This window comes from Aythya fuligula, chromosome 1, assembly GCF_009819795.1.
Source record: "Aythya fuligula isolate bAytFul2 chromosome 1, bAytFul2.pri, whole genome shotgun sequence".
Taxonomy (NCBI): Eukaryota; Metazoa; Chordata; class Aves; order Anseriformes; family Anatidae; genus Aythya; species Aythya fuligula.
In genome coordinates, this window is record NC_045559.1 from 58931981 (window position 1) to 58946124 (window position 14144).

The window sequence follows — 14144 nt, forward strand, 5'->3', positions numbered from 1 at the left end:
CTCCACCTCACATTTTGGTCAAGAAAAACATTTCTCAAAAATCTAGAGGTAATAAAATGGTAAAATTAATCTCTGTCTTTCATTTTGATCAAGAAAAAAAAAAAAACAACAACACAAACATCTAGATGAGATTATAAGCTTGTATTATTTCTATTTAATATTAAGGCAGTGCTGAATTTTTAATGTATAATTTTTATATATGTACATATATATATTATTTTTTGCAATAGGCAAGTTATTTTGAATGACAAGCTGGCTTAAAGTGCAATACAGTAAACAAAGATTCAACAGACTGTGGAACAAAATCTACCATTGAGTTCAGATCTCAAATAGAACAACACTGGCAAATTGCTATACATCCAGTGAGAATGTACATTCTGTAGAAAGCATCACTGAGTCACCCAGCTAAAGCTGTAACCTACATTGGTTCTACTCTTTGTGTATATGTACCACTTCCACTTAAAAATAAATAAATAATAAAAAAAGAAAAAGAAAAAAGTACACGCTTATCCTGTGTACTCATCTGCCTCATGTATACATGTATAGCAAAAAGGGCAGTGAACTCTTGCTCCTTTCAATGTCACTTACAATTCAATGTCTACATCAGGCAGTGACAGCAAAAACAAACAAACAAACAAACAAACAAAAAAAGAGTATGTTATAGGATGTGCGCCGATAACATCTCAGAGAATCGGATGTACTGTCAGCAGTTAATTATTCTTTGAATATGAATCAGTGAGGATTCAACTGTGAATGGCAGACTGCATCTCCCAAAATGGTGAGACAGAGTAATATGAGCTGCAAACAGTACTTTTATTCAAAATTTGACATGTAAATAAATGACCAAATTGAAACAGTAATGTTTGGCAAAGGTAACTGCAGCAGTACATTTCCCAAAGAAGACAACTGATGTTGCTTCCCTTTGGGCAAAATGACCCTTGGTGTTCAAACAAATGCTAAACACAGGGATATACTAGGCTAACCATTTTTATTTCTTGCCAAGAAATGAACCAGACTTTACAAAATGTAACTCTTGCTAAGGCAAATCTTTCACAATTCTTTATTATTGCAAATAATTTTCTGATATTTTTGAGTTCAGAACAAGAATTCTAAATTCCATAAAAACATCCCTGATTAAAGCAACACTAGTTCAAAACTAGAACAAGACAATTTAAAAGTAGATTGATTTTGCTTCTATTTAACTAAAGTTTTGTGTATTTTTTTTTTAATCTTGTGGTATTGATCTTTGTAGACCACATTGCTCACCTGTCCAGTGGACTGCTCCTGCACATAACAATTCCAGCACCAGTATTTACAAACTTGTTCAAAGCTTGCTAAAAACACAGGATAACAATAATCCACTCATCTGGATTGTCAATATTAAGGGTGCAGACATCTGTCAGAGTAATTTGGCTGACTCCACGAGGCCCTCATTTATGGGAATTACAAGGCATGCTGGCATAGAGGTGCATACTATGTCCAGAAACTTATGTGATTTCTCCTGGACAGCTTCCATTGGAATCTCCAGTGCGACTGCCATTCTGTGCAGCAACTCTTGAAAACTTTTTAAGTATCTGGCTGTACTTTTGAATATCAGTGGTAGCACAGTCTCATCTGAAGACAAAGGTAATGCAGTGTAGAAACTCTATGATTAACAGCCTGCAACTCCTCTTCCTCAGAGCCTGTGAGCCATGATTCATCATATACAAAGTTCATATGTTTGGGATGAAAAAGACCCGACTGTAATTGAGATAACAGAAACAGGTACAATTTGGCTAGATTGCTGACATAGATAATATTCAAGAGAAAGTTTTGCAAGGATTCAGTGATTACTAAAACATAATGCCAATCCTAGATCTTGGATAACAATCATAAGCACTGAAATAATAATCTACAGCTGTAATGAAGATATCACAAATATTGTAAGGTTCTGGACACCATGTGCACATGAATGGCAGGAATAAACAGCAGAATAGTTAGTATGAACAACTGGAATGGGAAACAGCAGAAAAAATACCAGGTAGATTCTGTGTGGGTATTGAATTTCAATTCACAACAACAAAACCAAAAGACCCAGCAGGAGAAATCCAGAACCATGCCTTAAGTATGTGACTCAGCCTAACATATGAAGTTTATAGGAACATTTCTGTGCTCTCTTTAGGCATCACAGCTTCTTGTAAACACCTCTGACTTTTGTGTTCTTTTCAGGAATTACTTACAAAATAGCATATCTCAAGAATGTACGTCGCGTCCAAAGCACTATAAAAATACTTTGTGGACACATAATGCAATGTTATTGCTTCACAAGAACCAAGATTCTTAAAACCTGAGGCTTATGCTCTGCCATAATAACAAAATATCAGTAGAAGAAAAAAAAAAAAAAAAAAGGAAAAAAAAAAAAAAACAGGAAAATGAAATTATTTTTAAATGGGAATGAAATATAAAAGAGAACACAAAAGTCAATATTGATAAAAATTTCAGATAAAGAAGATCCAAGTGTTTTGATTATTTTTTTTAACAAAGTGCTGATTTACTATACACCTGGTCTGTGGAAAGCAATTGTGTCAGAGTTGGGTTCATTCATCTTACAGCCCCACATGAGCAGTATATCATCTCTCTTAATGCAAACAGACTCAGAGGATTCAGCTCACTAAAAGAATTTGTAGTTACGCGCATGGAACATAAATACACCTTCAGTAGAATTTATGGACAAGTAAAAGACCTGTGACAATATTGGTAATAAAGTCCTTTTACCTCAACTAAATCTCTTTCATATGAATTTGGAAGTAGAGGAAGTGTTCCTGCTCTCAAATCCAAGCCATGGTCAGTCGTAGGATCATTGTATATCAGCAACAGTACTCACTGCCCTTTCAGGGCTTGATCCAGTAATGGTTCCAGGAGCGCTGGTTCAACACTTTCAAAAGGCAAATCTTCTAAAGAAATTCTCCTGTCTCAGTGCTAGTTATCTAAAACAAGTGACTCATTTCAGCATTGTCAAAACTGTATGAATGTTAATGGTAAAGCGTAGAAATTTCACAAATTCTAGCAGACTTGCACAGGATAGCCAGGCTCATGGCTTCCCCAAGACATCATGAAGTCAAAGGCAGTTCAGAATTTCAGTTGCATCTCCTGTTTTTTTGTTTGTTTGTTTGTTTGTTTTCTGTTTTTATTTACCTGAAATTTACTCATCACCCTGCAAAGAAAAGGGACTGCAGTCTTCCTCAGCCTCTTTTATTATGCTTACAACGGAGCTCCTTCTGTTAGACAAATTAACTGTCTCATCCACAGTAATTTTGTGCTGTATCACAGAACCATAGAATTGTAGGGGTTGGAAGGGACCTCAAGAGATCATTGGGTCCAACCCCCCTGCCAAAGCAGGTTCCCCAGACCAGGTTGCCAAGGTTGGCATCCAGACAGGCCTATCCAGAAGGATATTGAACAGGTGTGAACAGGTCTGGGTCAGGAAACAGGAATGCACAACTGCTTCTTCTTGTTTTGAGAATCTTAAGCACTATACTTCTGAGTACGATTACCATGCTCAGACATTTCCACCTCTGCTTCTCAGTTATCATGATCACCATATTAAGTACATCATTCTTTCTGTCACATGTATACAAGGTGACCTGTACACACCTGAAGGGCTCTTCAGATCAGAGGAGACTTAAAATATTCCTATCTATGATGACCTCTCATCTAAGATTGCTAGCACTGCTAGGAGTGCACACAAGCAAACTTTCATGCACTAAAGGACTTTAACTGGAGGTAAATTAGCTAAAAGTGCTGTATGGACTTGGGGGGTGATGGAAATTTGGCAAAGGTTGGGACAACACAATTAGGGACCACCCAGGTCCTACTCCAAATCTATCTGCCTTGCTTGGATTGAGCTATTAGCTCTTTCAAAAGGAGAATAAAATCAGCTTAAAATTAGGTGATTATTAAAAGCCAATGCCTGTATGGAAGAAGGGAGAGATCTTATTGCAAGCTTGGCAGGATACCTCGGAATGAAAGAGAAACCCTTTACTCAATATAAAAAGATGCTACTGAACCCCATGGTGGAGAGTTCATGAACTGCTTGCATTCAAGAAAGGGAATATTTTTAGAGTACCCAGCAGACCTGAATGTCACAGAGAAATTGATAAAGGTAGCAAAGAACAAATTAGGGGCTTTTCTCAAAAATACAGGTTTGTATATCAAAACAGACTAATTCAAACTCTTATTACAGAATAAAAACGTAAGTGCAAAAGTGGCTATATAAACTACAGTTTGCTTGATGAGGTACAGTTGACTGAAGAGAACCAAATAGTCTAAAAAGACTTGCAAAACACCAGGCATCCTGGCAGACATAGCAAAGCAATCTCAAGGCAGACTGAGGTTAATAAAACTAAGAAAAGGATGTAAGTATTTCCTTTATACTCTGAAGTCCAAAGTTGCTCCTTGGGTTATGAGACCAAAAAGCTTCTCTGCTTACAGATTTATGTTGAATCTAGTAGCAGGAGGAAAAAAAGAAAAAATATTAAAAAAAAAACCTACCTTATTCGAATTTGCTGTAATCAAAAAGCCAATATTTATAATTTTGCCATTCAACATTTGACTAGTGCTGTAGCTTTTAAGCAGCATGCTCAGAGTCATGACTCTTTTTTTTTTTTTTTTTTTTTTTTTTTTTTTTTTCCTGCAGTAAGAAGCCAATAACCAATACTCGTTGAGGAATATCTTTTCCTTCCACTTTTCTGATTGATTGAAAGTCCCTTAACTGTTACACATATCGCCATATCATCAATGGACAGTTTTGCAGAAGGTCTTTCAGAACAAGAAACTTAGCTGGGGGAAGATAAGGAATAGTTTTTGGTTGTCTCTTTGTTTTTAAACAGAGAAAAGAACAGTTCAATTAATGTTAAGCAGCATATGGGCAAATTTTTCCCAACAGACTACTTTGTCAGCCCACCTGTCCAGCCGTCCAAAATCCCTCTGGTTGGCTGAACAACCCCTCTGGTGAGTCAGCCACTCTCTTTCATGTTAGCTGCAAATTTACTGAGGTGCTGCACTCTACCCCATTGTTCACATTGTTAACGAAGATGCTAAACGGGACTGGACCCGGTATTGACTCCTGGGGTACTCCAGTTGTTGCTGGCCTCCAACTACACTTTGCACCACTGACAGCTACCCTCTGGGTTCAGCCATTCACTTAGTTTTAGATCCACTTCACTGTCCGCTCATCCAGGCTGTACTTCAACTTCTCTGTGAGGTTCTTAATAAGAACAAGAAGAGATAGTTGTAGTTTAAAAGTGTGCCTGAAACTAAATATGTGGACTGGCACTCAGACATATAAATGGAAGGTTTCATTTTTCATGTTTGTATAAAGACATAATGTATACTTGTTTGCAGCTACCACTGATATGTTGTAGGCTGGTCAGTCTTTCTCTTTCACTCCACATCAGTGGCAGGTACTTCTGATGGAAGACCATCAGAAAACAAGAACAACAACAAAAAAGAGAAGCAGTGTAAGAAATCACTTTTGCTAATAGAACAAAAATATTGCTAATATATGACAGAGAAAAAGCATGAAAAGCAAAACAGAGAGTGAGGGATGAAAACAAGGGGGAAATGGTGCCCCTTCTGTTCAGTTTATTGGTCAACTTTCTAGTGGTTTGCCTTGAATAGCAGGATGCTTGGTTCTATGCAGTACCCTGAAGGTTAAAATAAACACAAATTTAAGGGATGAGAACAAACTCAGAGACACACAGTCAATTAATAGGTGGTTTGAATCATTGACATAAAGAGATTAGCTAAATTTGAGCTGGTCCCATTTGCTTTCCGGATGAAATAAAAAAAATGTTATACAGAAAATCCTGCATTTCCTTCTACAGAATAAAAGATATACTTCAAAGACTTTTAACATAAAAATGAAGTTTCTTTCTACTTTTCTATCAAGCATATCTGACTATATTTGTAGGTGGTAAATGTCCATTTTTGGAAAGAAAATGCACACAATTACTCAGGTATTAAAGAAGATTTCTAACATGACTCCTTTGAATAATGAAACATAATGGACAAATTAATGACTTCAGCTCCAACACAGTAGTAGTCCAAGACGTTGTTAAATTTGAAGTTTTCCAGCTCTTTAATAGATCACTTTTGATCAAAAACCACGATAAATCACACCTTTACAACAGTCCTGCTTACTTATGTAAATTCTCAAATTGCCTTTTCTCAAATTGCCTTAAATGGATGCCAAGCTTTATAAACACTACAAATGGACATCCATGTTTTCTGTGAACTTTGCTACCCTGATCCCTCTAAGGAGCTAATCTATGCTATTCTAAAAACATACAATGAAACAAATTACCCATACTAAAGAAAAGTTTAAGTAGTTCTAAACAATAGATGGGATTAGAAGGATTATACAAAAGGTTACTCCTTAATATGACTCATTTAAAAGAACTCATCAGCAATTGAAGTAGTTTCCATTCACTCTGTAACATATATAAAGTGGGCACAGATGGAGAACATGTTAATTTACAGCTGAAAAGCTTTCTTAGAACTTGAAAACTGCTTAACTTCTATGCAAGCATTAAGTAACTAAGAATGTATATCTCATCGTATATGTTAATACTCTTTCTCTCTCTCTTTTCTCAAGGATTTCTACTCTCAGTTTCAAAATCTCTGCAAAAGGTTGAAGATGAAGATATGTTGCTAACCACATTCAATCTAGGAAAAACTCTTCAAAATGGAGATAGAGCTGGAAAGAGAGGAGCCATACCTTTGCTGAAGCATTATAAGGCTGAAGAAAGCTTTTTGGATGAAGAGGATGACAGAAACGCGAAGTTTTTTGTGAGTTTTCAGTTTTACATTTTTTTATTAAGTGTAAAACAGAAATTCTCTTTATATCCCTTTATAAGACAAATACAATAATTTAAAGCAATAACCTGGTGAATATAGGAAAAAAACAACAGCTAAGCATAATACATTCAAGAAGCTGCAAGTACTTAATTCCAACTTTTTAAATGCATAACCTGGGCAGTTGAATTAAAAAAATAAATAATATCAGATTTTAACAGATAAATACGCAGTCAAAAGTAATGGGTAAAAAGCATATGTTTCAGTATGTCATTATATAAAGTAACAGGTTTCCAACTTCACCAAATATGACAGACATTATTTTAAAGTATATTTTTCCATAAAACTGTTTCAGCCAAAGATGTAATGCCGGTCATTACTTGCTTTTAGATATATTGAATGATAAAATACTTGTATTGACAATATAAAAAGTCAACACAACTGATTATATCTTTTTCAAGACAAACTGTTACTCTTGTTTTCTCTTAAAACAGGGTACAGGCTCCAGAGATGATTTCTTAAGTCATGCTATGCCAATCAACATGGGCAGAAAGCAACTACCTTATCTTGCACTGAAAGGAGCCATGGCTTTTCCAGCTGACACTGAAATTCAGAATATTGAATCAATACAGGAAAGAGAGACTGCAGATGAAGAAAATTCAGCTAAATTCCCCATAGGAAGGAGAGATTTTGACAGTAAGTGTATTTTCATTTTTTAACACACATTATTTTTCTAGCAAAGTATAGTGCAATGTCTCTGACACCATTTGATAACAACTCGTTTAGAAAATACATGGGATATTTGGGATTTGTCAGGGCTCATTAAATCCCACATTTCCAATTTACTTCTGTTGTATTTGGTTGGGTGTATGAAAGGCATTTGTTAAATTAACAATATTTCCAGAGGCCGTAAAGACTCCTAGTTCTTTGCTGTTTTAAACTTTCACATTTTTCCTGTAGTGCTCAGGTGTATGCTGGGAAGAGTCTATCGACCTTGTTGGCAAGTCTGAAAATGACTGACCTACACCACCTTCTTTGAGAAAGATTAAACATTTTATTATGAATTTAACATGATTAAAAGTTATTGTGCTTTAGTGTCGCTATACATATGCATCTAAAATACTTTTACATCACAATGTAGAGGGAAACGTAATTCATTACCAAAAAGAGAACATAGTTGTAACTACTGTTGTACTGTAATCAAAAAAAAAATAAAAGACTTCTGCATAATCCAGACTTGTAAATATTTGTCTAATATTACACACAAGCTATTTTCACTTATTTGAGTATAAAGGGAAGCAATTAATGATTTTCACCCTTTACTTGCAAAATTTTACAACTTCTGAAAGAGTCAACAGACCATGTATGTCAAAATAAAAAGTTACAGTCGAAAAAATTGAGTTAATTTTGCCTGACCAGCAATCAATTTATTCTTGCTTGCAGTTTTGTTGTTCTTTCCTTTTCCATCAAATTTGCTGTCCAATTTCTTCTGAGGGTGGTTTGAAGTCTTACGTTTCTTAGCATTTCTTGGCAAAGATAGTTCGTTTTCCTCATCACAGATAACTTTGTCATTATTCAAATCCATCTGTTCATTCCTGGAGTTCTTGTTTCTTGGCCGACAACTCAATCTTCCCATTTCTGTATAATTTCTATTCTGATGAACATTTTCAGAAATAGTTCCAAGCACTGGTGTGTCAAGACATGAATTCATACCTTCTGTCATATAAGAGTACCAAAAACATATGTGAAAAATTAAAAATATTACCTGGAATTATTCATCTGTTTTCTATTAGAGTACTGTCAAGTGATTTTTAATCAAAATGATTGCTTTATAAAGCAAATAAAAACTATTCTGGTCATTATAGTTACATTTGCTATGTGTTAAGTACACTGCCTTTTTAAAACGATATTGCTAAAAATATGTTATGGCACCTGAATTAGGGACGTGTATTTAAAGTTTTAAGATATTGGAAAAGATACTTAAAGAGCCTAGAAATTACAGATATGATATTGCTTCTACTGGAGTAACCCAAATGTGGCTTTTCTTAATTGCAAAAATATAAATTTCAGGTAGTTTGTTTACGTAATACAAGAAGAAAGTGTATATTTTACACTATATTGTGTAGAATAAATCTTTTTTTTTTCTTTAAGATAGCATTAATACTAATACACATGTTTCAAAGATACATAAATTTTTAAAACATTAGCATTCCAATTTTAATGTAAAGGCATTTGCATCACACAATTTACAAAATAATGAGAGGTCAATTTTTTCTTGAAAACATATTTCTACTTCAGTTTTACTAAAGCCTTCTCTGATAACGCTTGAAATATTAGCTATCACATTCACTTATTCAATTGTACTACAGCTTAACTGTGAAATATTTACCTTGTAAATGTTGCTTTGGTGCAGGATGTTCATAGGTTGACATTCGGCTACTGTTGAAGAAACCATGACCCTTTATCTCACTCGATTCATTTTTATATGTACATGCAAACTGAGATTTGATCGAAGATTGCTTCATCTGTAAATAGTAATTGATATTATCTTTATTATAGAAGTAAAAGGCATTACTTGCAAGACTAATAAAATACCAAGTTTCCATTCTCCTGTCTTGAAAGTTTTAGATCAAATACTAGAAAAATGAGTATACTCACATCAAAAATGTTCATATGAAGTACTCATTTACAAAGTATATAGCCTTTCAAGAATACTTACAACAGTAACACTGAAAAAAGAATGACAGCTAATATAAATTAAGCTTCAATATACTTGTACCTAAAACTTCAGTATACAGTATTATTTCACATCTTTCTTTAGTAAATTTCAGATTTTCCATTTAATCACAGAATAAAGGCATTTCTATATTGAATGCCTATGCCCAAATCCATATTTGCAAAACATACCCACACACCCTAAATTGACAGAAATCTACAATATTGAAGAACGCTGCTGTATCTGGTTCTGCATGTCCATGTCTTCCTTCTAGTCCTGGAAGCAGGTAACCTAGCTCTATAGCACAAACAAATAAAAATATATGGTTTATCTACAAAAAATTGTACAGAAATTTTAATAGAGTCAATATATCTATATTTACTGGAAGCAGTGGTTCCCAGTCAACCTTCCTCAGTTTATGGTTAGCCTACAGTTTGTCTATCATTTAGAATTTCAGGGTCAAGCTTTGTACTTTCTGGTCAATTTATCACAAATTCTACATACTCTGCAAGACAAATTGTGTCCTCACTACCATTTGAAGTTCTACTGAATTATATAAAATATATTGAAAGGTACGGCATGGATTAGGAGTTTTAGCTAATAATTACAATAGCACAGGTAAATTCAAGTAAATGTGAACTGCATAAGTGATGCAATAGAAATATCAGCAAAAAAAGAAAATGCAAGAAATGTCACAAAAGGAATACTATTTTTTTTTGGACTGGATTTGGTGAATAGGAAGTTTACAGCTACTTTTCAGGTTTAAAAGTTTGCATTACACAACTCCACTTTTCTTCTTCGAGTTCAAGTTTCAGCCCTACAGACGTTTTAGTTCACACTCAAAATTTCAAATTTAGACAGAACAGAAAAGAATACATTGCCAGAAACCTCCTTTCACAGGGGCCTTCATCCACAAAATTCAGTCACAGTTTATGCCAGTCTGGTCAGATACTGCTTTTATCCACATAAACCAACAGACTCCAGCTTTTTACCACTGAGATGCAGCCTAAGTATCCACGATAGTGCAGGTTTTTGTTGTTGCCATTGTTGTTGTTTTTAAAGAAACATTTTTTTCTGATTTAATAAGACCCATGTAGTCTTACTTAAAGCTTTGCCATGGGCTGTAGGGGAATCTTTAGTCTGGCACCTTGAGCATCTTCTCCTCCTTCTTTACTGATGTTGGTGTCTGCAGAGCTGTTTCTCTCATTTTTCTCACTCCTTTCTTACTGCTACCATTCAGTGTTTTTTTTTTTTTTTTTTTGTCTTCTTTGTTTTGTTTTGTTTTGTTTGTTTGTTTGTTTTGTTTTTACCCTTTCTTAAATATGTTATCATCACAGAGGTGCCACCAGCATCACTGATGGGCTCAGTTTTGGCCAGTGGTGGGTCCCTTTTGGAGCCAGCTGGAACTGGCTCTGACCAACATAGGGGTAGCTCTTGATCTCTTCTCATAGAAGCCACAACCGTAGGCCTTCTACCTTACCACATAAACTCAGTACAGAAGAATAGAGCAACTATACCCAAATAATCAGAAAGATAATTTGAAATAATTATAAAAACAACTCTAATCTTGTTTGATTAAATTTAACATCCTAATTTATATGATTATTTTAATCAGAATATAAGGGGCTTAAATTTTGTTTAGTTTAAGAATTAATATTAATAGAAATATTAAAACATAATTTTAATTCCTCTGGGCTTGCTATTTTTCTTCAATACTTCATCATAATCCTTCTAAATCCACTCAATCCTCAATTATTGTTCAGTAAATGACACAAATCAAAATTTATGCAACAATATCTTGCACAGAATTCTATCACATATCCTTATTGCAAAAGGCAAATAAGCTACAATTTATTCTGAGCTGATGAAGATATAATATATGCAGCACAAAAAAAATACCAAAGAAAGCTCGATAGTTACTGTTCTATAAACAACAAATTCAGTTGTTTTTCGGGGTATCAGGGTTTCTTTTTACCACTCTCACCTGACACTTTACTAATTTAGTTTGCAGGGACTAGAATATGTGGCTTTAAAGGACTGAAGTAAAGATCAAATACTGAAAAATTTCACAAACTCATCTGTCTTCATTTCAACTGCACTGAAGCTTGAAATATGCTTCAAAACTTCATTCTGTATCATATTGCATGCCATTTAGTCATTTACAAACATTATACAAAGCTCAAATATAACTGTTTCAGCTGATGCTACTACTAACCTAGAGGATTTATATGAATTAGGAGTGCAAAACCAGACTTGTTGAAACAGTCAAACTTTCCTTCTGGTCTAGGAATGTATATCTGCCAACTGCATTACATTGAGTTAGCAACAAGCAAATTTTAATAGCTTGAAGGCAGAACAAAAGAGCACTAGTGTAGCGTTGAAATAAAATGTAAAGCTTTTCTGGAAAGTTTTTAAAGAAAAAAGAGCAACTTAGAATTTGATTGAAAAACACAAAATGAAGCCTTTCAACAACCTGAAATAGCCCTAAAAATGAGAAGTTTTGCACATTAAATTCTCTGAACTCCACTCACGTCACCATCCCAGTAACCCACAGCTCTGGGAGAGTGAAAGGATGTTGAGAGCTCAACTTGCTAATCAAGTAGTTGCGCATAAGTTGTGTGCAATTAACTCATACTCAGTGTCCCTGTTCCTTTTCACAAGCAAGAAGGATGTTATTGTTGTACTTATATGGATAAAGAAATTCTGTTGCATTTCATATAATGGGGTTTACTGTTACTATTGTTCAGTGGGAAAAAAGTAAAACAGAATATAAGACATGCTGTGTTCAGCACATGTAGGTCAGTTAGTAGTCCTAATGAACAGAATATGTAACACATTCTCCCACCTTGACTTCTGTACCTAAAGGAACATTTCAATTCCTTGAGATGCCAACATAAAACATTCACATTTATACAAAATATTAATGGTGCATGCTCTATTTATTTCTAAAAGTTAGTTGATAATCTATTCCAGATCTCCTTCCACCATCTGCATACAGACAGTACTGCCAATAGTTAGTCAGTAAGAATGTTGAGATTTGTTTTTTATACACTGGAATAGCATAATAGAATTTGAAAACCTACATCAGTAACAACAAACACATGTTTTTATTTTCCAGCCAAACAATTAGAGTACTATTTGGAAGAGGAAAAGAGAGATAAAAAGGAAGAGAAAATGTATTCTCTGCACCCTTACCCTTGTTATTTGAGAAAAAGTAGTAAAGGTAAATTGAAAAAAGAGAGTGCAAAGGGAAGAGAATGAAAAGAATAAATGGTAAATGTCCTCACCAAAGCAAAGCATCATGTTATACAAACATGAAAAAGTCTCCTCATAGCTAATTACCTAATAGCTAGCTTTTATTGCTTATTAAGCTGCTATTACATTAGAGAAGTTGTGGCAATTCAGCAAAGTTCCTGCTGACTGGAAGAAGGGAAACATAACCCCCATTTTTAAAAAGAGAAAAAAGGAAGAAACAGGAAACTACAGACCAATCAGTCTCACCTCCGTGCCTGGCAAGATCATGGAGCAGATCCTCCTGAAAACTACGCTAAGGCACATGGAAAATAAGGAGATGATTGGTGACAGCCGACATGGCTTCACTAAGGACTGATTGTGCCTGACAAATCTGGTGGCCTTCTACAACGGGGTTGCAGCATTGGTAGGTAGAGGAAGAGCAACAGATATCACCTATCTGGACTTGTGCAAAGCATTTCATACTGTTGGTAACATGGACAGTGGGACTGAGGTCACCCTCAACAAGTTTGCCAATGACACCAAGCTGTGTGTTGTGGCAGACATGGAAGGGGTGCTATCCAGAGGGACCTTGACAGGCTTGAGAGGTGGGCCTCATGAGGTTCAACAAGGCCAAGTTCAAGGTCCTGCATCTGGGTCAGGGCAATCCCAAATACAAATACAGGCTGGGCAGAGAATGGATTGAAAGCAGCTCTGATGAGAAGGACCTGGGGGGTGTTGGTTGACAAGAAGCTTGGCATGAGCCAACAATGTGTGCTTGCAGCCCAGAAAGTCAATTGTATTCTGGACTACAACAAAAGAAGCATGGCCAGCAGGTGGAGGGAGGTGATTCTGTCCCTCTAATCTGCTCTCATTAGACCCCACCTGGAGGGCTGTGTTTGGCTCTAGTGTCCCCTTATAAGAAAGGCATGGACCTATTACAATGAGTCCAGAGGAGGGCCACAAAGATGATCAAGGGGTTGGAGCGCCTCTCCTATGAAGACTGGCTGAGGGAGTTGGGGTTGTTCAGTCTGGAGAAGAGAAGGCTCTGGGGAGACCTTGCGGGGGCCTATCACTGTACTCTCTGATAAGTGTCCCTCCCCAGCTTTCCCCCCGCAAGGGGGGGAAAAAACTTTCCCCCCTCAAGGGGGGAAAGCTGGGGAGGGACACTTGTCAGAGAGTACAGTGATAGGACAAGGAGCAATGGCTTAAACTATGATTTTGCCAAATCCATCTTTTTTTTTTTTTTTTTTTTTTTTTTTTTTTAGTGCGACGTTATGCCAGCTTTTTGCTATCCTAAATTAACTCACTACTGATTTGAGAACAGCCACAAATCACATCATTATTGGGTTTTGAGAGTACT

General features: G+C 35.6%; 2 protein-coding genes across 5 annotated transcripts in view; one reads left to right on the top strand and one right to left on the bottom strand.

The window, feature by feature from the left end:
• Positions 1 to 6582: 6582 nt before the first annotated feature.
• PMCH (pro-melanin concentrating hormone) lies at positions 6583 to 7844 on the top strand. Its single transcript, XM_032207391.1, has 3 exons — positions 6583 to 6828; positions 7329 to 7530; positions 7795 to 7844. The coding sequence occupies exons 1-3, from the start codon at positions 6583 to 6585 to the stop codon at positions 7842 to 7844; spliced, it is 498 nt and encodes a 165-aa protein (XP_032063282.1).
• PARPBP (PARP1 binding protein) overlaps positions 6894 to 14144 on the bottom strand; it is a 54256-nt gene continuing 47005 nt past the window's right edge. For 3 of the 4 annotated variants that reach the window (XM_032207383.1, XM_032207386.1, XM_032207387.1), the window contains exons 10-11: positions 9224 to 9359; positions 6894 to 8550 (exon numbers count right to left, since the gene is read on the bottom strand). In XM_032207383.1, the coding sequence (XP_032063274.1) occupies positions 8216 to 8550; positions 9224 to 9359 (471 nt within the window). In that variant the 3' untranslated portion in view covers positions 6894 to 8215. The remainder of the gene's footprint in view (positions 8551 to 9223; positions 9360 to 14144) is intronic. The other variant, XM_032207385.1, reaches the window with a different exon arrangement.

Excerpts from the sequence above, each read along its gene's own strand:
- PMCH (XM_032207391.1), top strand. The coding sequence starts at position 6,583 with ATGTATATCTCATCGTATATGTTAATACTCTTTCTCTCTCTCTTTTCT. Across the intron at positions 6,829-7,328 it reads ACAGAAACGCGAAGTTTTTT|GGTACAGGCTCCAGAGATGA; the intron begins GTGAGTTTTCAG and ends CTCTTAAAACAG. Across the intron at positions 7,531-7,794 it reads AGGAAGGAGAGATTTTGACA|TGCTCAGGTGTATGCTGGGA; the intron begins GTAAGTGTATTT and ends TTTTTCCTGTAG.